At 40.8% G+C, this 25,084-nt stretch overlaps 1 protein-coding gene across 5 annotated transcripts in view; it reads right to left on the reverse strand.

Moving 5' to 3' along the window:
- The window catches only part of SNCAIP (synuclein alpha interacting protein), a 121,014-nt gene that overhangs the window by 33,795 nt on the left and 62,135 nt on the right, over positions 1 to 25,084 (reverse strand). For 4 of the 5 annotated variants that reach the window (XM_081213598.1, XM_081213596.1, XM_081213595.1 and 1 more), the window contains exons 3-7: positions 22,565 to 22,668; positions 15,761 to 15,833; positions 8,419 to 9,272; positions 4,821 to 5,000; positions 1,707 to 1,820 (exon numbers count right to left, since the gene is read on the reverse strand). In XM_081213598.1, the coding sequence (XP_081069724.1) occupies positions 1,707 to 1,820; positions 4,821 to 5,000; positions 8,419 to 9,272; positions 15,761 to 15,833; positions 22,565 to 22,624 (1,281 nt within the window). In that variant the 5' untranslated portion in view covers positions 22,625 to 22,668. Of the gene's footprint in view, positions 1 to 1,706; positions 1,821 to 4,820; positions 5,001 to 8,418; positions 9,273 to 11,766; positions 11,792 to 15,760; positions 15,834 to 22,564; positions 22,669 to 25,084 lie in introns of those variants that run through there. The other variant, XM_081213599.1, reaches the window with a different exon arrangement.

Raw genomic sequence — 25,084 nt, forward strand, 5'->3', positions numbered from 1 at the left:
TATGCGCCCCCTAACCCGTGGATTTGCGCCCCCTAACCCTAACCCCCAGATGTTGCGCCCGGTGCGGCCGGCCCCCCCTGCACCCCCCACGCTACGCCACTGCAGGCATGTCCAACTGAGATCTACTCCCACTATAAAAGAAAAAACTGGCAGTGATCTACTAAAGTTGTTGAGCTTTTTTTACCTGTTAGGCGGTCCTGTTCTATGCTAATTGAGAAAGGGGAGGCTGGGGAGATAGGAGAATTTAGTGTCCTGGAGGAGAGCATGGTTAATTGCCTGGAACTCTGAACAGGAACACATCTGTTAGAAGCAAACCCTCCAAGTGTCCCTATTTTCCAGGGACAGTCCTGGATTTACAGAATCTGTCCTGGTTTCTGATTTGATCCCAGAATGTCCCACTTTTTCTTAGGACATCCTTGTTTCCACTGGAGAAATGTTGGAAAGGTGAGGCTGCATTACAACATTTTGCTGTAGGTTTGAATTGTATACAAAAAATACTCAGGTTCCGAACATGACAAACTTTGCCCTGCTGGGGTCAAGATGCGTTTTGAAAGTCTGCTTGTTTGGCAGAAAGTTCAAGTAGAAAATAAATAGGGCTGGTTTTGTTGTTGTTTCTTTTAAAAGTATTAACTGAATTCAGAGTCTAGAGATACACACATTCTTGGAGATATGCTTGATCCCCATCTCTTCCTGATCTCACACTTGGCAACAACTCAGTTGGCTCATTTACCATTTTTTCGGTTCAAGGATATTTCTGAAGACAGACTTGGAACTGAGGCAGGGCAAGTTTTTCTCAAGAATAAAACATCCTGTACGAGCATTGTAGGACAACATCGACATCAATGGGCCTATTCTTTGGCTGCCTTTTTTCTCATGCCTTCTCCATCATAGGAAGTATTTACTTAAAAAACAGGTACCATATGTGCCAAGTGCTAGAGGAAATAATTGTACGTTGAATCCATTCAAAAACACTTCTTCTTTATAAAAATATTTCCCTTGCATTGCAGCCAAGTCTGGTGTTTACACGGGCTATCTTTTGCTTGAGCAACTTTGCATAAGGTTGGAAAGTGTCTAGCAAATGCATGTATGTTAAAATTACTCAATATTTGTTTCTATAGTTCCCAGTACTTGAAAAAAAAAATTGGGGGAAAAATGCAATTCCTCTCAGTGTATTAAAAAAACCCCTCTATCTATGACTGGCACAGACTACATTTCAAAATTTCACATTTTTTTGGGATAAGGGTAAAAAATAACTCACTGTATGGGCAACCCGAGTGATTTATCTTTTATTCATTCATTCACTGCTTTTCATAAAAAGGCAATATAAAATACATAATCATAAATAACTAATAAAAGAACAAGACTGATGAAATCCATAGAACCAACACATAATTTTGGCCTCAATGAGATAATACATTATTCAGCAAATCATAGGACTCAAAGAGGACCTTAAAACAACATTGGCCATTTCTGTGAAGGTATGGATGAAAAGGTACATGTTAAGTAATCAGCGAAATAGGAAAAACAAAGACAATGCATCACTAGAGACAAAGAGGGTGCCACAACCAAGAAGGCCCTAGTTTGGATCATCATCACCCCTCTGACATTGCCCGAAGGCTATAAGAAATGCCCCTTCCAGGGATCTCAATGGTCAGACTAACACACATTGCATTAAATTAAAACAAGAATTCAAAATGTAACTGTACCTGCCCATAGCAACCTGCATAGTGAATAAGGCTTGGGTGGTCTTTTGAGCAACTTAATTCTGCAATGGCTTCTGTTTCACTCACCATCCATCTCACACACTCCAGCTGACCATTCTAAAGAGAAGAAAATGAAGATGTAATTTTTTTGGAACATTTATACTTAATTTTGAAACTTTTTGTGTGTACAGTATGTGTGTGGGAAACATATTTTCTATTAAACATTGTAATAGCAGTGATTGTAGGGTAGGCCTATTTACAGGGGCTGCAATTCACAGGTCATTTCTGAAACAATTTTTATTTAGCTCTACGGGGCTTAAATATAAAAACAGTCTTGGATACAGCAGCAGTGTTTGCTTAATGACGTCCCTTCTGAAATTCCTACAAATCCTGCATATATCCCTTTGCAAATACCTGTTTATTTCATATTCATCCCATTCATAATCTATTGTCATCTGTTCTCTCAACTGCATTTCATACAATTTCTTTTTTTATTAAAAAAATCCCTATTTTAGTTCTTTTTATTAAAAAGTTGCCTTTCAGGATGGAGTCCCTTCAGGATGGTTTATAGAACACTATAATACGTAAAAATCCTCACATAGTTTTATGTGTCAAAATGCTCACATAGTTTTAAAAATGTAGATGAGAGAACAGAAGACAACAGAACACAAGAGTGGAGAGGCAGATGCATTGATATTATAAATAAATTTGAATAACATAATTAACAACACGGCGCAATCAAATACACCTCCACTTAGAAATTCAATCAGGCTTACTCCTAGGTAAGTGAATATAGATTGGCATCCTTCATTTATAATCCTAAACACAAGTAACCAGGAGTAACTTTTGAGTAAGTATACTCTTGCACACCACCCCAATCTCTGAGCCGTGTGAGATTCCAGGGATTCCTCACCCAGGGTTCAGTTTCCTGGGAATGAGGAACAGTGGAGACTGTGGTGTCTTTATGATATATGGCTTAGTTACACACATAGACAACCTGAGCCTACAATGGAAGGGCTCACAGCATTAACACCCCAAGGGGGTCTTGCTTCTCTCATGACCACAGCCTTGGATTCCACCAGAGATCAGACCTGAACATACTTCCAAACTTTTCCTAAAAGGGAGATAAAAGTTAAGGAGCCCGCCATTCCTATTTTGTGCTTTTTCCAGAACCTCTTGCTTTCACCCTGCGAAAGTGGCCCCAGTATTTTGCTTCATTTATTTTGCTTCATTTGCAGAATATCCCAAGAGAAGTTTAACTCCATCATTGTCTTTCCTGTGCACACCACTGAATTTTACAAGGGCACAGCAGTGCTATAAAATGTAGTGTTTTCTTGTATTACAGATTTTCCTGTAGTCTGAACTTTCTTCCAGATGACATTAATTATTTTTGTTTCTGACAGGTTGCCTGCTGTTCTCCACAAGAGGTAAATGTTTACCTTCATGTGATATTCCAAAGTGGTTTTGATATCTAAGACGTTTCAGCTCTGGATGTGGCACATTAAAGTAGACGCTGCATAAGAAAAACCCAGGAGTATCAGCAGCCTTCACATATGTACCTTTCATCTCATTTATCTTCCTTAATATACTCATATTATTACAGCATAATCAACTTGTGCCTCAGGTCTGATTCTGGAAATAAGGGTTTTCAAAAAAAACAAAACAAACCTGAGCCAGTTAGCATATTGTTGCACCATGGAATCATAGTGGAACCCCCTAATGTGTGGATGGCAAATTGTCACAGGTATGTGATATAAAACGGATGATCTGTGGTTGCAGTTGATCTTTCATTGAAGCTGCTTGAATGACCTGCTTCTAAAGAATGTTGCTTGGATCTCACAACGGTTTGCTTAGAAAACTCTCCCAAAACCAAAAATAAAAAGCAGCAGCCAGTGACGCCATTGGATCCTGCTCAATGGCAACCAACCAGGAACAAATGGTCGCCAATTAACTCACAGGAGATGTGGGTGCCCTTGACCTTGAATCCTGCTTCTTGGCTTCCCGCAGGCATCTGATTGGCAACTGTAAAAACATGATGCTAGACTAGATGGGTCGTTGGCCTGATCCAGCAAGCTCTCCTTCTTCTTGTTATTTATTAATTTTTATTTAGACTTTTCAGATATATATGTTTATTGATTTTACAGTCATCTTAACATTTTGAAACTTGACTTCCTTCCCCCTCTTTCTGCAGTTCCTTAAATTTATTTTTAATATCTTCTGCATATCCAAATTAACGTAACTTACTCATTTATTTAACCTCTTTAACTATATACTCATATATTGTTGTTGTTTAGTCGTGTCCGACTCTTCGTGACCCCATGGACCAGAGCACGCCAGGCACTTCTGTCTTCCACTGCCTCCCGCAGTTTGGTCAAACTCACACTGGTAGCTTCGAGAACACTGTCCAACCATCTCGTCCTCTGTCGTCCCCTTCTCTTTGTGCCCTCAATCTTTCCCAACATCAGGGTCTTTTCCAGGGAGTCTTCTCTTCTCATGAGGTGGCCAAAGTATTGGAGCCTCAGCTTCAGATACTCTTATATAGCTGCAGGTTATTACAATAATCCTGCCAGTGTTTTTATCTGTTTACAATTTGTCTGTAAATATTCAATAAACCATTTCCATGGATTTCGCCGGCTTCTCTCGTGCCCGTCAATGGTTTGCCCCACTTTGCCCAATGACCTAGCGAAACTTCTCCAGCTGCCAGCTGCTATTCTATTCTACCATGTTATCAATCAATAAATTTGTGTATGTTTATTCAAAACCTGCCAAGGAGTCCAGTTCATTTTGTTGTCTTTTTAAGTAATTTGTGAAAAGTTCCCATTCTTCTTTAAAGTCACAGTTGTCCTTTTCTCACAGTTTGTATGTCAATTTTGCCAGTTCTGCATAATGGCCTGTGATGCCATTTTGACCATGTCAGGCTCGCTTTCCCTATCCCTGACAGAAAGCTTCTGCAGAGCGTAGGGCGGCGTGTGTCTGTGTCCTGGTGTGTGTTCTGCAACAAGTTTAAACAACACTTCCTCTCTCCCCACAACACTGTTTTTTAAAAGTTTGGAAAGGATCTGGGCTCCCAGGCCAATTTTGAGTTTGGCCTTTAGACACCGTAGGAAGTCACACTACCTTTATTGCTAAGCCAGCAGGGGTTAGCTGCTCGCTGTTGCGCTCATTCAAGCAGTCTTCGCCCATCAGAGAGGTGAGATGCTGTAGGCATTCTGCATGCCCCTGTGATGCGGCAACATGCAAAAGGTTGTTGCCGTTTTCATCGTGGATCTTGTCCAGGTTGTCAGCTGCGAGGTGGGGCTGTGCAAAAGACGACATGGGAGAGTTAGTAATTTAATTCCATGTGAGCCCATTTTAGCAGCTACTAAGGTTTATGTGTCTGCAAATAAATAAAATACTGATTGAATGGCCTGTTGGCTACCTAGTTGGCTTGTACAACTGCCCACTCTAGGAGACCTATATTTACCTTTTTTTTAGGTTGTTAGAAGGACCAGCACATCACATAGACCAGGGATAAGCCAAGATGGTCCCTTCCAGATATTTTGAACTATAGCTCCCATCAACCTCAAACAGCACGGCCAATGGTTGGGGGTTATGGGAGCAACATATGGAGGTCATCAAGTTAGCAAACTCTATCTATCTATCTATCTATCTATCTATCTATCTATCTATCTATCTATCATCTATCTATCTATCTATGGTGTATATGTCTATATATAGAGAGAGAGAGAGACTGAGTACAACCATTGGCAAAGGAACTGCACCAGTCTCAGTTTTATTTCATTGATCACATTTAATTTACAGACAAAGATAAAGATACAGACTATGAGAGTCTTGTAAAAATAATCAACAGACAGATGTACGGACAAGTTTGAGGTGGCCCTGGAAAATGTGCTTTTTGCCCCATCCCTCTGCTCACTTTGGCTGCTCTATCCTTCTCCCTCGAGTAGGGTGTAGGCTGAATTGCCTGCCTTATTTTACTGTACGGAGTGTCAGTTTTCTTTATGTAGTAAAATCACCACATGCCCACTTGACTATGTGATGGCATGGATTCACATGGCATTCCTGGGAAGTGCTGCCAGGCTGACAGCCGGCACACAGAGCCCTGCGCTGCTGCAAGTGTGTGTGCAAGGCTTTAAAAGAAGTCTAGTCTTGCATGTACTCACAGGAATGCAGAGCTTTCTGTGGCAGAATTTCGTGGGATGCTCAGGAGGGCAGCCTGGGAAGTGCCTGCCAGGCTAGAAGCTAGCATGAGACTTCTGTGCTGCTGCAATGATGAGTATGATGCAGGCAGAATTTTTATTACACAGCATTGAAAGAATAATAAAGTCCCCTTATAGCCATGGGGCTGCTGGAGTGTTTGAGGGACCTCAGGGCTGCATGGGGCCCCAGACATGTGCCCATTAATTAGTCCAGTCTTAGTGGTACCACTGTCCACACAGCAAACAAACACACCCAAATACAGATGCTATTTGGGTCTCTTTATTTGTTGTGGATGGGTCCAAATAACCCATTAGGGATGCACTAATAATGCTAAATCATTGAGCACGTTTCTGACTTTGCATATCTTTCTGACTAAGATCTGTTGGAAGAGACTCTAAGAACTGTGTCCTGTATCACTTCCATTGATGTGTTCTTCTAACCTCCACCCTACTCTTGCTGTATGGATTTAAGAGTTCCTTGCTATATGGAAGCAACTCTTTCTGAGCCTTGGCTCCAGGGGTGATTAGAGGCTTTGTTTATGGAGTCTCTCTTTTGTGATAGGCAATATCAGAACTACTTGGATTTGCATAGAGTGCTGTTTCATTACAGCCCATTTTAAAAGTTTTCCAAGCATTACAGTCATTAACTGATACAAATAACTGCTGTAGTAATTGGCCATATACACATCCCAGCTGGGAGTCAAGAAGCTGGCTGTGTACCACCATGGATATAAGAATTCTTAGCAAAATAACAAAAAAACAGAAGTGGATCTACATAGATTCTGTACAGTATATTGATGTGATACATCATCTAATCCTACCCTCCTGTCTGTACCTAAAACTCCTAATTAAATTATGATAAATATAATATAGTCCTTTAAAAGGCACCCACAACAGTATGCTTCTGAAAAGGCACTAGTTAGGATTTATAGTGTTCTAAGCTTTCCTCCAATAGCGGAGTTATTCTGATAGATTCTTTGTGAGTTCCCTCAGCTCCTTCTAACTTTAATATGTGAGCACAATCAAAAGATTGGAAATAATGATTTAGAGCTTGAGACATGCTGTCTAATATCCTAAGTCAAGGAGTAGACATCTATAATGTTTCAAACAAAGGAAAGAAAATAATTGGAATGCCCCGGATGATTAAGAAAAAAACCCCCAACCCTAGAGTTTCCTTCCAGACTGGTGAAGCATTGGATTGAATTAATTGTATAATGTCACTCAGTTTTATGAAGGCAGATCTGGAATAGGCATGAACGAATATTGATCTGCTGCAGTACGACAGTTCCTATGTTCCTAAGGGAATGCCCATAAAACAATATAAGGTTACATTGTATTGTACTGCTCTTTGTGTACTAATCCGTCAGATAAAGGAAAATGCAAGCTAGTTCTACCACAGGATTGCTCTTCATATTTGACATTAGAAACAGACCCAAACATATTTTTTTATTTGCATGGCATCTTCTATATTACATTCCAGAACCAACATGTCTTTCAGCTTTTCACTTTACTACAATATGAAAACTTCAGCTCGTCTCAAGGAGCAAGAAATCTTATAAAGTATTAACTACGAGAATCCCACTGGGCCAAGCGTTGCACTAGACTGAAAATACCATGCCTGATAATTATTATAAGAAAAAAAGCAAGAGATTACAGATAGCTGAAGAAACAAATTGAGAGGGAAAAGCAAAATAAACTGTGATGAGAATATTTGAATACATTACAATCTGAGTTTCTACTTAGTACTTTCATATAGAGAAAAGAAGGGACTGTTCTTATTTTTCCTTTAAGGGTTTAAAGGAAAAAAGCAAGGGTTTTTTGGTCTCACAATTGACTATTTTTATTATTATTGTGCAACTGAATACTAGCTCCTTTTTTAAGCTGCTGCATTCATGATCTGTCTCTGTCCTGCTTTAGGAAAAAACTGTAGGTAAAACATAAACAAAAGTAGGCGCAAAGTAATGAATATGAATGCAGATAAGGCTTGCTTCCCCCCAACCTTGTTAGCTTACATCTAGTTGCTCTGGAAACGCCGTTTAATGATGTTTTATCACAAAGCTGTAACTAGCTAAAATCTCCATGTGGGTCAGAGGCCAATTGGGGCTTCTGTGTGAGCTCCTGTTCATGAAAGCTGTTGCAATAAGATGGGGTAAACACTCTTGAATATTAATCAGAACACACAACAGAAGCCTCTCTGTTACTATTATTGGCCTCTGAGTAGGAACAGAGTTAATCTACTAATAAATGAACAAGTGGAGCCCCGCCATTCCGAAAAGCTTTAAAACAACAATGGAAGATGCAACGTATACACGCCCTGCTAAGTAGCTACATTAAAATCAACCATCCTTGAGTTTTTATAATCTTGAGTTTTTATTTTCCCATGCAACTTGTCTTCAACAAATGTCCTTTTTAGAAAATTAAAATGTGTGGTTTTCTCCAGGGAAAATCTCAACGGCAACTTTTCCCTCCTGCTTGTGTGCCTTATGAATGAATGATTGAACGATTAAAAAACTTACCAGTAGAGATATCTGCCCTTCTTTCACAATATTTAAGATGCTCTTGTTTTTCTTCATGTCCTCACTCCTTTCTTCTGGACCTCCGGGGCTGCTCCAGTTCATACTGAGGTTTAGTTCATCCTGCTTGCTTTCTGGCGCTGCTGCCTGCAGATGAAAAGTCTTTAACTGACAGTGGGGCACCGTCTTCTCCATTTTATCAGCCAACGTCCTGTTGAGGAAGCCCTTGGTCTGGGCTTCGGGTTCATGGAGCGAACCACATTTAACTAGCGGCTGGGGGGACTCCAATTCTTCAGCTAAATGCTTGTGCTGATCAGGGACAATGGGCTGCCCTTTTCTCAGCTGGGAGCTTTTCACAGGGGACAGAACACAGAACTGTGTTGTCCCTGTCGGTGCCTTCTCTGTGTTCCCTGCTGGGCATGACTTGCCACTGAGACCATTCAGTGTTGAGTACACACTCAAAATCCGTTTCTCTGGAGCAGCCTTGGCAAAAGCAGCGAGCTGCTGGCTTGATTTAATGTAAGGCACATCCAAAATTTCATCCATGTCTAGGTCGTAGTGCTCCAACTCACCAAGCAGAACTCCAGGCTCAATGCATTTTGTTTTAAGGCTCTCTCCATTACCTGGAAGTTGATCACCGTTCTGAGGTGCAGGTGGAGAGTCACTGCCTTTCTGGCACTCCATCTTCTGGTTCTTTTGGTCATCACTTTCATTATTTTCTGAGCTCTCTGGTTGGTGCTTAAGGGGAGAAACCCTCTTCACCGGTCTGAATTTACTGTACATATCCGCAATGCCTGTTGGTTTTTGTGCATTTCCGAGGACCGTCGAAACTCCTGAACTCCAATTCGTGCTGGGAACTAAAAAAAGCACAAGAAACACAACCTCAAATGAATACGATTTCATCATCACCCGTGCATGCATTCTTCCTATCTTGTATACTTTGAAAAGAAGATACCTTGGAAACATAATTACCCATAATTAAAGTACTGTGAAAATACCGTGGGGGAAACTATACCTTGTATTTTAATGACCACCGTGCACACCGCATGGTTTCGGTTGCTAAAAATTAAGCGACAGAAATACAGAGCACTATTCATGGCAGGGGGGTGAAACGTGAAAAACTGTGGAAGCCACATTAAATTTAGATCGTAATTTTGGCTCATAGAGAATGATCAGAAAATATTCACAGCCTTGTATTCTAGTTTTGAACCTGAAGGTCAAATACCTGTAGTGTTTTTTTTCTGATTCTGAAACGAAGCTGCAGAGGCAGCAGAGGAGAAGGTTGTGAATGTGCTTTCCGTGGTGGTGGAGGGAAGGAAAGGGTGTTTAGCTCTTTCTCTCACAGTCCTCTTGATCAAAATCTCCCCCAGGCTACCTGCCTCACTGAAAGAGGGATACAGATATTGCTCTCCATGGGACAAATAGCAGAATGGGGCACAATCCTAAGCAGAAGGATGAGAGAAGATTAAGTGCCTCCTCCCTGCTGCTATTTCCACATTCACAACCAGGGCCAGATTTCGGTTTGATGAAGCCCAAACCTACTGAAGGTAATGGGGCCCTTTATACAGGGTGAGTCCATTACAAGAGGCCCCGTGGATACAGAGTCCACATGTTCCATGGGGCCTCTTTTAAAAGACTCACCCTGTATGTCCAGCTGTCCTTGGTCAACAACAAATTGTCACTGTTTTTTGTGTTGAAAATATGCTATATGGTAATTTATGGACCTTATAGGTATCTAAAGCCATTTACACATAACAAAACATGTATTTTATTGAAGTAATTGATATAGAAATGAGCAAACCAATGATATTTTAGAGAGCAGGCTAGCAGGCGGGGCCCATTACCTACATCAAAGGAGCCTACACAACACAAAACACTTGCTGTGTGTAGGTTTTATTTTTTTATCTTATATTTTGGAAATGTACACCCAGTTTTTCCCCCTTTTATAGCCCTAAGCTATAGCTTGTTTAGATTATACAGTGGTACCTCGGGTTACATACACTTCAGGTTACAGACTCTGCTAACCCAGAAATAGTACTTCGGGTTAAGAACTTTGCTTCAGGATGAGAACAGAAATTAACCCGAGGTACCACTGTATGTAACTCCGGCACTGTTCACAACCCGCTAATGCCACTTTTCATTTTTAAAACAAAAGTCGGGAGATGTGGTCACAGATCTCCTGCAAAATGTATCATCTCTCCCTATCACACATTCTTCAGAATTCAAATGGATTCTTGCTATCGTAAGTATTAGCTGATTTTATCAAAGTTCACTTCGTTTAGTAGGGAAGGCCTCACAAAACTGTCTGACAGTCACCCTTTAATGTGTAGGATTGGACTTCGTAAAAGTGTTTCTTCGCAGAGCCACACTTCGATTTATTGCGTGTACTAAATGCAATGCTTCAGTTGCATCTATCTTGCACTCAAGTTGAGCTTCTAAGAAACACTCTGTTTCAAGAAGCAGCTGTGCTAACATTGTTATCAAAACAGCAAAAAAGTACATTTTGAAAGGAACAGAATAAGGTTTGACTTATTACCTGGATATCTTCAGAAGCTTTTGGAATGGTATTATTCGGCTAATTATTTATTATTCCAACAACAACATGCAGCTTAAGATGTTCAATACAAAAATCCCATTGCACAGATTTATTTATATATTGTATACGATCCTGAGTTCAAAGGGTGACAGTTTAATGCTGGTTTTATTTACATGTGAATCCCCCCCCCCAAGTGATAGAGGGAAATGGAAACCACATGTTTCCCAGCTGTTTCATTCTAACAGGGACCAAGACTTTACACAGAAAGCAAATTTTGTCCTAGCCTCAAGGAAAATACTTTTTTTTTTTTTACAAAAGGGGTCTAGACAGCAACAAGGCATTAACGTTTTGTTAGTCATCACCTTCTTTGCACAGAGATGATTATTTGCCTTTTAAGGTTGAATGAGCTTTCTAGTGTAAATCCAAAATATATGGCGGATCTAAGCAAATAGCTTCTGGGCTGAGATAAAAAAACCCCAGCATGTGAATGGCTCTGCCATAGCTGAAAAATATAAAGTTTTCAGAGAATCCACTTTCTCCCTGTGTTGTTTTCCTGGAGGACAAAATGGTAACGTGCAGAAGAATTGTAATATTTTCAGTATTGACTTAGCTATCAATTTGAAGCTTTGGCTCTATGAGTTAGGTTCAGACTTAATATATAAAATTGATCTGTTCAGACAAAAGAAACTCAAGCATTTAGGGTTGGAAAATTAATGCATTTGGGTTATCTATCCTCCTCCTTTATTTGGATTTCATTTCTTAGCCTATACTAAGGATGAGGGGGCTACAATATATCCAGGAGCATTGCTAGGTACTTAAAAGATTTGGGGCACAGGCACAGACACAAACTTGCACATGCTATGAGAGAGAGAGAGAGAGAGAGAGAGAGAGAGAGAGAGAGATGAAAATCTCAAACTTAAATGTGACAGATACTATTATTAGGATGCTAGGTAGTTTTAATTCTGAGATCACTTGGCCCCTAACCAAAATATTTATCTTAGGCATAGCTCCCCAGCTTACTACATTCTTGGTTTCAATTCTCCTTTCCCAAGTCTTCTTCCCAAAATATACTGAACACAAAGTATCAGCGCACACAGACAAAACTCAACAACCTCAGGCACCTTTTCATCTGGGTACAGTGATACCTCTGGATATGAACGGGATCCGTTCCGGAGCCCAGTTCTCATCCTGAAGTAAACGCAACCTGCTCTGTGGGTCGTGATTCGCCGCTTCTGCACATGCGTGTAACGTCATTTTGACTGTCTGCACATGTGCGAGTGGCAAAACACGTTCCGTTACTTCCGGGTCGCTGCAGAGCACAACCCGAAAGTGCTCAACCTGAAGCAACATCAGCCCGAGGTATGATTGTATATAGATTCTTCCAGGTGTTTCCTCTTATTTAAGCAATAAAGGTATAAAGGGGATAGGGAGACCAAGCTGCCTTGCCTGCCACAATATCTCCATCATCCCTGTTCTATGATTCTATGATTTATTCATATTAGAACTAAGCTGAAACTGTGGTGTGGTTTCAACAGCATTCCAGTCTGGCAATTTTTGAGGCGTCCTTCAAAGAGAAAAAAAGGCAAAATGCTCTTAAGGAAGCATTTTCAGAGATGCTAGTGTATAATGAGATCTGACTGGGTACATAGTGCTGTGCTGCTAATCATGCTCGCTACATGAGCCCTGATTAATTCCAATCATTCCTGAAAGGGAAAGAAGCCTGAAACTGTTTGGTGGCGGTGAAATGGCAGAGAAAATTCAGCAGATACACCAGTAAATAAACCACAGAGCCCAACTTCAAAACAACAACAAGATCACAGAATCATCGAATTGTGGAGCTGGAAGGGCCATGAAGATCATTTGGTTCAACTCCCTGCAATGCAAGAATCTGTTGCCCAACATAGGGCTCAAACCCATGACCTTGAGGGAGCGTCTCCACCCCCATCGTTCAGCCTAGATACTGAGGTCCACTTCCGAGGGACTTCTGGCAGTTCCCTCACTGCAAGAAGTGAGGTTACAGGGAACGAGGAAAAGTGCCTTCTCGGTGGTGGTGCCAACCCTGTGGAACGCCCTCTCATCTGATGTCAAGGAAATAAACAACTATCTGACTTTCAGAAGACAACTGAAGGCAGTCCTGTTTGGGGAAGGTTTTTAAGTTTGATGTTTTATAGTGTTTTTAATATTCTGTTGGGAGCTGCCCAGAGTGGCTGGGGAAACCTCGCCAGATGGGTGGGGTATAAATAACATTCGGCTCCCAACCGAATGTTAAAAACACAATACAGCATTAAACATTAAAAACTTCCCTAAATAGGGCTGCCTTCAGATGTCTTTTAAAAGTAAGATAGTTGCTTATTTTCTTGACATCTGATGGGAGGGCATTCCACAGGGCGGACGCCACTACCAAGAAGGCCCTCTGCTTGGTTCCCTGTAACCTCACTTCTCAAAGTGAGAGAACCGCCAGAAGGCCCTTGGCGCTGGACGATGGGGGTGGAGACGCTCCTTCAGGCTTGGATTAAAATCCACCCATGTTCTTTTTCTCTCTCTCCTCTCCAATGCCTGGTGTGCTGTATGGGTGCATGACAGGACCCAAGAGCTCAGCAGTGTTCGGGAAAGTGTAGCTTTTCCAAGGGCTACTGCCATGTAGCATGGTCTATTGTGAACTTGTATCTTCTACGACTGCTGATATACAGTTACAGGTAGGTAGCCGTGTTGGTCTGCCATAGTCAAAATAAAAAAATTCCTTCCAGTAGCACCTTAAAGACCAACTAAGTTAGTTCTTGGTATGAGCTTTCGTGTGCATGCACACTTCTTCAGATAGTTCCTCAGAAGTGTGCATGCACACGAAAGCTCATACCGAGAACTAACTTAGTTGGTCTTTAAGGTGCTACTGGAAGGAATTTTTTTATGCTGATATACAGTGCACCAAGTATCTGGGAGGAGAAAGAGAGACACTTCTCTTTCCTTTCCCCGCAGCCTATTGCTGCTACCAGAGTGGGACCTCCAGACATGCCAGCCTGGCAAGAGAAAGGAAGGAAGGAAAGGAATTTGAAGATCTAGTCTGGGCAGTGAAGATGGTTTGGGGACTTTTGATGGGGGTAGGGGAGCAGGCTAGGCTGAATGTGAATTGACTCGGAAACTAAACGAGCTATTTCCAGAAAATTTGGGAAGTGGCTTGCGTTGCTTCTAAGTCAATCCAATGAACATGACAGGTGTCTCAAATCAGATCTAATCTGCACCCCTTAGACACAACCCAGTGTGTTCTTGCCTATCCTTAAATACCTTTTAGAAAAGACTATGCACAGGATTTCAATCATAAATGTATGTCTCTACAGTGGTACCTCAGGTTAAGTACTTAATTCGTTCTGGAGGTCTGTTCTTAACCTGAAACTGTTCTTAACCTGAAGCACCACTTTAGCTAATGGGGCCTCCTGCTGCTGCTGCGCCGCCGGAGCCCAATTTCTGTTCTTATCCTGAAGCAAAGTTCTTAACCTGAAGCACTATTTCTGGGTTAGCAGAGTGTGTAACCTGAAGCGTAAGTAACCTGAAGCGTATGTAACCCGAGGTACCACTGTACTGAGTATAATTTTTAACATAATTTTGAGCCGTTTTTACATAATTTCTTTTTCTTCTTCTGAATCGGTTTAACTCTTTCATTTACTCAGGAATCCTGACTAGCATATGGAAAGTTGTAGAAGGGGGGGGGGGCTGTTTCCACTTTGCAGCGGCACCTTGCCTATTTCCTTGCCTTAGGAGATGCAAAAGCAATGCTTTCCTCACCATTGCTGGAAGTAAAGTATTGGGAGTGAGGGCTCAAGGCAGAAGTGAGAAGAGAGAAAGATACTGTTTTCGCTTTGTTCTCACATGTGACTCAGTAAGGAGGTGTGGCAATTTAGCCATTAATGGTTGTGGCAGAGAAATTCTACACCTACGCTACAAAGCAATGGCAGTTTTCTCCTTTGTGAAACACAATACATAAATAAAATACTTGCCAACGCCTGGGTCTTCAAATGTTCCTAACCTCCCCCCCCCCCGAGGCCCCAGGTTTCTACAATTGGCATTTTAGCTTCAAATATATTAATGAAATTACCATTTGATGTAAGCACAATGAAATTTTCAGAGGGCAATGCCCTCTCACCAGTATACTTTTGCTCCGTGCTGAAGACAGAAACAAAAGAGCCTTAATCCGATTTACAAAGTGAAAAACAACACGGAATGCACTTTTTTTTTGTCAGTAGGGGAGAAAAGGTCTCCAGCTGGTTCTCATCTGTGTGCCATGGCTCTTCATTTAGTTTACACTATTAAACGCAAAAACTTTGCTTTCATCTTAACTGTTACAGTATGCCTGAGAGTAGATTCTATCTTGTAGCATCCTTGATAGAGTTTCAGAATTTGGCAAAACATCATGCCTCAAACTGGTCATGACCATATGGGTAGTAAATGTATCCAACATTTTTTCATTGGCGCCTACATCATTATGTCTTGTCACTAATGGTTTCTCGGTTTTTTTCAGTAAATTGTTGCATATACTGTGGTTTGGAGCTGCTGAGGTTAAACCCTGCGTTTATCTGTGTGCCGCCAAATCCTTTTATGGAACTTTTGTTGTTATTGCTGCTGCTGCTAATAACCTAACATCTTAAGAGAGAAGAAATTCAGAGGAAAAGCAACAGGGGAGAAAGAAACTCATTGTTACCAGACAGCTATCACACAAATACCAAAGTTTAGAAGAAGAAGACAGTCTGTCACAGTCTTTACTTGAACAAAAATCCCCCTATAAAAATGACGATTGCAGAACAGAAATGAGCAGCATACCTGTTCTGTCTTCATTTTGTGAGTCACACTTCCTACGTAATTCTGGGATAGTCTTGAGGGAAGTTACTGAATACTGAAAAACAAAAAATCACATTTGCTCAGTAATTTTCTTACAAAATCTAACCACAAGTGGATGCCTCATTTTAATGATGTTGTGTATTACCCAGTGCTCTGCTGGAGGCTTAGAACAAAGGTGGTAACCCCCCCCCCCATTTCAGAGCAACATAAAAGTGCCACTTAAGGACACTTGCACTCTGCTGCCAGAGGAAGATAGTGAACAAAGGATTTTTTAGAACAATCTGACCCACAAAGCCCAGCAGATCAGTCATCTAGTTTCCCTATCATGGAAGCAAAGCCCCCGTAGCTGTGGTATGTCACAGAAACATAGAATCATAGAATTTAAATAATAATAATAATAATATTTTTTTTATACCCCGCCCTCCCCGGCCAGAGCTGGGTTCTGGGCGGCTAACACCAATAAAATTACAATAAAACACAACAGGGGAAAACAAACAAACAAACCCAGTTTATTAAAATACGGGTTAAAATACAATTTAAAATGCAGCCTCATTTTAATAGCAGCCCATAGATCAAAACCATAAGGGGAGGTAAACATAAGGGTCAGACTGAGTCCAAACCAAAGGCCAGGTGGAACAGCTCTGTCTTGCAGGCCCTGTCAAGTCCTGCAGGGCCCTAGTCTCTTGTGACAGAGCGTTCCACCAAGTCGGGGCCAGTACTGAAAAGGCCCTGGCCCTAGTTGAGACCAATCTAACCTCCTTGAGGTTCGGGATCTCCAAAGTGTTGTCATCTGTGGACCTTAAGGTCCTCTGTGGAATGAATTAAGTACTTAACCTGAGGTACCACTGTGTGTGTGTGTATAGTTTGTCTAACATATGCTTAGACTCAAATTTCTATCTATATGTAATTCTCTGAAATCTTAGGATCCTACAGAAATTATTCCTTATACAGTAAATGTATACAGGGGAGAAACCAGTTTCTCAAAGAGTATTATCACAGCAAACATACATTTGCTGCAAGGGGGAACACCTGATGTTAATCAGCAAGCTATTCATTGGATTCCCTCTTAAAGCAATGTCAAATGTCTGAGTAAGCAGCAATAATTTCTTCATAAACTTGTGGAATGCCTTCATTCACCCATATGATCCAACACTGTAAAAAGAATTTTCCCACAAACAAAATTCTGTAGGTAATTTAATATTGATCCCCGTAGTCCCTTTCAAAACTGAATGCTACACATCACAAAAATGTTAATTCATGCCAACATTGTTCTCGGTGCCAAAGGTACTCATTATGCCTTTGACAATAAATACCTTTCTGCACATTAGTAACAGCGGTCTGCAAAGCCAAAAGACATAGGTAGGAAAGAAAGAAACATTATAATATTTTTGAGATTATATGGTGATATAATGTTCTTAAATTTAGGGATATATTTAGACATGGCAGAGAAAACTGAATTACTTGGAAAACTCCAGTAGCTTCCCACATAATAGCCGAACTGTTCTATGAGTGGCTTTGCTGTTGGAACTGATAATTTGCCAATTATATGTCAAAATCAAATGATTCAGTCAGTCTCAGGTGACCAGTTACAGAAATAACTTACTTGGCCAATTCAAATGAAGCTGAATTAGCCTGTCACTCCACAGATTTTACCTAGCACACCCATATCTCATTAGCTTTCTTTCCTTTTTTGGTTCTTAGGTTCTGTTGACCTGACTCTGACTGAGCCTACTGCTAAGTCTATGGGACTTTTAGCTCTAAGAATCTGAGAACACAGTCCATTTACTAGATGTTTTATATCCGTAGTGAAGCAGCGGCATAGCCACTGATCAGGAATGATGGGAGATGTAGTTTAGCAGCAACTGAAGGGGCACAAGTTCCCCATTCCTGGTGTTTAGGACTGCAAGACTGGGCAACCTTTCTTAGGGTCTTCAGTCCCTAAGCTGGGGTGAATCATGGGCTATGCTATACCAAGAGAGGCAATGGCCAGATTAAAACAACAACAACAACAACAGTGGAGCAAGTCCACTTTTTGATGATAAAATCCTAGTTCTCTTTCCTAAGAAGGTTGGGAAATAGTCTCTGGCCCGACACCCAGCCTGTAGAACACTTCAGAAAAATCCTTATTCTATGGATCACCCAACATCCAAAAGTTAAATGGGTGGCTTACTGTAAAAAGCTAACCATAACACGTTACACAACAGAAGCTAGCAACCGAGGATGAGTTCAAAACACCAATGTTTACAACAGTACCAGAAATTTAACAAACCTTAAAACTAAAGAAATAAAAATGTCGTCACATGTTCGTACACATATTGAGCAATGTATTTTTGTATTTCAGCAGTGAAAAGGTACCAGGAGAAAAGGAAGCATCAAGTCTCCAAGGAAAATGCTAACTTCTTGAAGCCAGGTGGTACAGGTTGAACTGTTACACAATTGGCAAATCAATTACAAGCAGGCTTTTTATACCCCATTGAAATGTGTTTTGTTAGTCCAGTGTTTTTCTCTATATATTATTTCCCCTCTCTCTTGGAATGGCAAACCATTCCATTTTTAACAGTATTAAAATATATTCAGTTCCCTACGAAAAATCTATTAAACATGCTATAAATTTGATTGTGCTTTTAATGGTGTGTGTTTGATTGCACTAGCAGATTTCCTCCTGCTCAGCTCCTGTCCCAAAACAAAATATGAACGCTTGAAATTTCTGCCTTTTCTATCAATACGATGAACAGGATTTTCAGCTGAGAAAAACTGTTAAAGCGCCAAGAGAGAACATTACTCACTTCTTTCCCAGGCTACTAAGAGGGAACACTTCTTTCCTTGGCTCCTGTCTTTGTTCCATGGAGAGTGGCTACAGATAAGTCTTGCCATTGAGTTTTAAATATTACTTTTTCTGTACCTGCTTCATCTTATTATTGAGACACACTCTAGCCAACATGGTACCTTTCCAGATGTTGATAGACAACAGCTCCCATCAGCTCCAACCAAGCTAAGCCAATTGTCAGGGATGATGACAGCTTTTAATGAGGGAAGCTTTGAATGTTTAATATACTATTGAATTTTAATATTCTGTTGGAAGCGGCCCAGAGTGGCTGGGGAAACCCAGCCAGAGGGGCGGGGTATAAATAATGAATTATTATTATTATTATTATTATTATTATTATTATTATTATTATTATTATTATTATTATCCAATGGTGACTAATTCTGATGAATACATTCTACCTTTGCAGTGGGTGATGGTATGCTTCTGGAAATGGCAGGAAGGGAAAGTGCTATTGTGTTCAGGTCCCGCTTTTGGTTTCTCTGCAGGCATCTAGTTTGCCTCTGTGAGACAGGATACTGGACTAGGTGGGGTACTGGCTTAAACCAGCAGGCTCCTCTTACCTTCTTATAAAAACACCTATACGGCACCACATTGGCTATGTCTGCACTACAATTTTATTTAACTGAACATTTGGGTGAAGCTTGGTATCTCATCATCAAAGGAAGAAACAGCAGGTCTAGTATAGACAATGTCTAGGCACAACAGACATTGAATAAAGTTTTACACAAGGTAGACCTATTCAGTTGAATGGAGGTAACTTAAGGTAAAGGTAAAGGGACCCCTGACCATTAGGTCCAGTCATGGCCGACTCTGGGGTTGGGGCGCTCATCTCACTTTACTGGCCAAGGGAGCCGGCGAACAGCTTCTGGGTCATGTCGCCAGCATGACTAAGCCGCTTCTGGCGAACCAGAGCAGCGCATGGAAACGCTGTTTACCTTCCCGCCGGAGCAGTACCTATTTATCTACTTGCACTTTGATGTGCTTTCAAACTGCTAGGTTGGCAGGAGCAGGGACCGAGCAACGGGAACTCACCCTGTTGTGAGGATTCGAACCACCAACCTTCTGATCAGCAAGTCCTAGGCTCTGTGTTTAACCCACAGCGCCACCCGCGTCCCCGGACCTAACTTAGTCATGCTCATTAATTTCAGTTGGTTTACTCTGAGCTAAACTTTTTAGGTTATTATTTCGGTTGTTCAGCTACTATTTATTACTATTTCCAATAGTGCACTAGATGTTGAAACAAACATTCGACAGACTCTAACCAAAGGTAAGTGCTTTAAAATTAATGAATTTCAATGCTGCCCAGAACCCACGGAAATCAAGCTTGTATCCTTACAATTCAACAGTATGCAACTTTAAGAAGATAGGTTAGCCGCAGTAAGGTAGCACATGACAAATTAGCAAAAACCAGACAAGAATGTTTTTTTGGAAGTAATTGGAATGTTTTTGGAGGGGGTCGTGATTGAATGTTGCTGTCGGTTTCAGCTCTGCTGTTATTTCCCTGCAAAACTGTGAATTTGCAACTTTTGAACAAAACCTGAATAAACGTGACAGAACATATCTATACCCCAGAATGAAGTCCACTCAGTGGGACCAGAATGCAAATGGTATAGATTTTATTTACAGAACTCAATGATGACACATTAGAGAGAGTGCAATGTTTTATCAAAAGTAACAGACACTGTTCTTCAATCTAGCAGGCTGGTAGCAGCCTGAAGTTTATTATTGAGACGTGTATTTTCATTACAAGCTAATCTTTCCTGTGATAGTGGAAGCTGAAAATTAAGAATAATACTGTTCTTATGTATTAAGCATATTAAAAAAAAAATCAGAAAGCATTTCACAGCATTCATTATTAACCTATTTCTAAAACTGACACTAAAGGTAATTATTGAGGCACAATGGGAAAGTCAGGAAGAGGTTACACCTTCTTTGTTTTATGCTGCTATAAAACTGAGCCTAGAAATATGCTCTGGGACATGTCCCTATACCCCACAGTGATAAAAAGCACAGTTACCTCAAATAAATTATTCTTTTGAGATTAGATCACAGTCTAATGAATTTGCAATCTTAGCCTGCCTTCATTAATAATCTACATAGAGATAGTCAAAGTTTAAAATACAATTTAGGAGAAAATGGCTTCTGAATAAAGCAGCTAAAACTTTAAAAAATGAACAATATCCCTATAAAGGCCAGAATAAAACATAAATTCAGCAATCATATGTCTAATTCCCTCGCTAATTAGGCATTTAACACATATTTGGTTTGGAGCTTTTATTGGTATTCATAAAATAGAATAACCTATAGTCAAGATCTCATTAGGGACATTGGAATAAGCTGCATCATTAGTTTCGGTAAGAACTGCAAAGTATGCACCATAGAATGATAGCATTTTAATAATGGCATCACAATTGATTACTGTATTCAGATCCTCCAGGCATATTGCTGGCTTAAATAGATCCTTAACGTCCCTTAGAGATTGGTATAATACACTCTCAGAACTGTTAACCTTTGTAGATTCTAGGAAGTAGTGTGAAATAGGGGGTATAAAATAGGAAAATGTAACAGCAGCAGAAATATATGGAAGTGTTGTTTATTCAGAGTGAAGTTCAATTTTATCCCCAAGGCTTTCCATATTTGGAAATCATAGTAATAGCAATATAAACACTACAAGGCTTAGGCTGCAATCCTAACCTGCTTTGCCTGGGAGTCAGCCCCGTTGAGAGTAGACATTGCTAGGCTCACACTATAAGTTATGAAACTGATCCATCCCAGGGCCTCCAAGTGTCTCAATTTTCCAGAGACATCTCCCATTTATAGAAGCTGTCCCAGTTTCTGACTTGATCCCGCAATGTCCTTCCTTAGGATGTCCCTATTTTCATCAGAGAAATGTTGGAGGGTATGGAGTTATCTGACCCCCGAGCCATCTGAAGGTAGCCCTCTATAAGGAAGTTTTTAAAAAATGTTTTTAAATGTTTTATATATGTTGGAAGCCACCCAGAGTGGCAACCCAGTCAGATGGGTAGTAAAGTTCTTCTTCTTCTTCTTCTTCTTCTTCTTCTTCTTCTTCTTCTTCTTCTTCTTCTTCTGGAATAGGACATCCCTATTTTCATCAGAGAAATGTTGCATACTTTAAGCAAATTCACAACCAGGGCATCATATGTCATCCATACCCTGTGCTTAATGCAAAGTTATTCTTGGAATGGGTGGCAACCCTGCTTTTGGAGGGATTCTTGCACATTTGAATCCGTGTACTGCTGATGACTTTTCAAGACTAGCCTGGGCCCAAGTGGATATATTGCAACTGGATTTACCCAGGTATTACAGAAGAGCACATTCAGGCCTTAAATGTGAGGTAGGTCTTTAAGTCTTCAACGTGCGTGTGTTTCTATCAACCCATCAGTACCGCAACTGAATCTCCTGTTGCATTAATTGAACTTAACCCTAAAACCAGAATATTGGCATGTCGTGTAGCATGGCTTTGGTGATATAAGTTGTCCACAATCTGTCATGAAGACTTACACAACGCTGCATGATTCTGGAACCTCATATCGCCAGTCAGTGCAGCTCCTTCAGTAGATACCATGGTATCAAGAGGATACATCCCCTAGTCAACAATCTTCATTCCACACTAACTGCGCCAAGGGTTCTAAGTCCCACACAGAACACATTGGAGCAATCCCGTCTTGAGGTAACCATTGCCAGGACCACAATGATCAAGCTATCTTGGTACAGGAATGGTTGTAGCTGTCTCAATGGCTTCATATAGATGCAAACTAGCATTAAGGACAAAATAGTGCCCTAAGACACTCCATAATATTAAAAAAATCCTGTCACACCTTACTTTTCATTTTTTCAGGCTTTCCACTCATTTGGTGAAACTGATGGAACATTTAAGCCGAAAACCAAAACAACAGAAAAACTGCCTTTCAATAAAGAAAAGCCTGATAACTTACAGATATATCATCACTAAAATCTATTTCATCCAAATCAAGGTATTCAGGTGCTTCCATCATTCTGCTATGCACATCTTCATTGGCTTCGTTGGATAATAAAAGTCCTATTTAAAAGAGAGAAAAGAAAGACAAAAATTAACACTGTACACTTACTAAGGGGTTGTATTCAACATAGCACTAAGTCCTGTTAGTGAAATAATGACTGCTAGTGTAATGGGACTTTCCTGTTCTCCCCTTCTGCTGAGCAGCCCCTAAATGTGTTTAGGGGTTGCCCTAATCCTGTGGAACAGAATTGCAGAGGACGCAGGTGCACACAGATGGAGGAGAGAGAGAAGTCCCATTGTACTTGAGGTAATATCGCCCTAGATTTCTATTCCTTCCTTCATCAAGGGAGATTTCAGAGTCTGTAGAAACAAATTATAATACAATAAAAGCAAAAAAAACCCACAATTCAATTGAAACGGGGGTGGGAAGAGAGATCTCACAACATCTGTCTGTCCCAGGACAGGCCTAATAAAATAATGTGTGAGGGATATCTTCAGCTTCTACCAGAAGATGGAAAGTATGGACACCAACCAAAATTCAAGCGAAAGGGTGTTCCTAAACTGCCAACAAAGCCGTCTGGTGGGTCTTGGCTCCTCTGAGCTCATTCAAAGATGGTAAATAGGTGCTAAATAGGTAGCCAGGGCAGTTCTTTAAAGACTGTTGTGATTTTGTTTCATGCAGAAAGGGCCCTCAAAACTTTGGCTGCTGCACTTTGCACTAGTTGCAGTCTTTTTGGGGGAGTGCAACCACATACAAAACATGTCACCTTCATATTTTCTGGTCCCAGGAACCACAAAGTCACAGCAACTCCAACTTGTCAGTTTGGTTTATTGAAGCTCATCCAGCCCATTACCATCCCCAGATACTGATCTGCACAGCTTCATCTGATGCAGGTAACACTGAGAAACATAACTAGATGCCATCTGCCTAGTGAAGAATGTCTGGATTTGCCTCAGTTCTATTCAGGATCAGTTAGGTTTTCGAGGATTCTTGATGCACACTCTTGGCTTACAGATAATGCATAAAAAAACCTCTTTCTAAGCTTCAAGTGTAAGCATTCAACTCAGGGAATTTCCTGAAGCTTGGTCATACAAACTCAAGAGACTGCACAGCAATATTTTTCTCAAGGCCTAGAAATGTCCTAATCTGTCCCCTGCACCTCAGCTTTGTAGCCCCACAATTAACCAGAGTGTTAAATATTTAGGGGCTTTTGAACAGAGATCTGTCTGGATTATGATCCAGGGTTTGGACAAAAAATAGGCTGCTTGGCCAGATGGTTTGCAAAGGTTTGCATCTGTAAAATTTTTACTAAAAGTAATGGTTTGACACAAAAGAACTTTTTGTGTATGTCTCCACAACATGGCCAAGTCAGTTTGAATGCTGAACATGCACGTAAATGGTCTTGTTTTACATTTGAAGTCAGAGAAAAACATCTGGAGAAAATGCTACATGGGAGTGTTATAAACTTAACCAATACACACCGTGCACCAGTCGCAAACTTTGGCAACATAAGTGTGAGACTTAACCTCCCCTCGCCCCAAAGTACACAGGCACAAGACTTTTTATTAAAAATGGCATTCAAGATAAGGGAGCTGGGCATGTTTAGCCTGGAAAAGAGGAGGTTAAGGGGTGATATGGTAGCTATGTTCAAATATATAAAAGGATGTCATATACAGGAGGGAGAAAGGTTGTTTTCTGCTGCTCCAGAGAAGCGGACACGGAGCAATGGATCCAAACTACAAGAAAGAAGATTCCACCTAAACATTAGGAAGAACTTCCTGACAGTAAGAGCTGTTCGACAGTGGAATTTGCTGCCAAGGAGTGTGGTGGAGTCTCCTTCTTTGGAGGTCTTTAAGCAGAGGCTTGACAACCATATGTCAGGAGTGCTCTGATGGTGTTTCCTGCTTGGCAGGGGGTTGGACTCGATGGCCCTTGTGGTCTCTTCCAACTCTATGATTCTATGATTCTAAGCCTCATGGTTCTTGCTTACAAGAGCCTTGCATATGGCTTGGTGATTTATTTTCCAAAGTGTCCTCCATGCTTCATTAAGGAAGACATGTAGCGGACACTATTCTTTGGAAGTCTTCAGTGAAGCGGTCCTTGCACAATTCTGCTGTTCAGAAGTTCCAATGGTGGCAGCACATTAGGCACCCTCAAAGCTGATTTCTTCCATGAAGAAGCATATCACTCAGGTGTGCCCAGTTGATTGCTCATCTTCTCTGTTTTTAAATGGCCATTCCAAGGCTCTTTTCCAGCTTAGAAAGGGGACGGGACTAAAATCACAACTCTTATAAACCTCACTTCTGCACTTTAAGCACGGATTTTAATCAAGAGTGAAAGTGGTGTTTCGGGACTACATGACCTTTCCTTCCATTTCCATTTTCCTTGCTTTTTCAGTGTTGTGGCAACCCTATTTGAACTTAAAAGGTACATTCTGAAATACTTGCTCGTAAGCTTTGACTCAGGCTGTACCAA

This window comes from Podarcis bocagei (assembly GCF_964188305.1).
Source record: "Podarcis bocagei genome assembly, chromosome: 11".
Classification (NCBI taxonomy): Eukaryota; Metazoa; Chordata; class Lepidosauria; order Squamata; family Lacertidae; genus Podarcis; species Podarcis bocagei.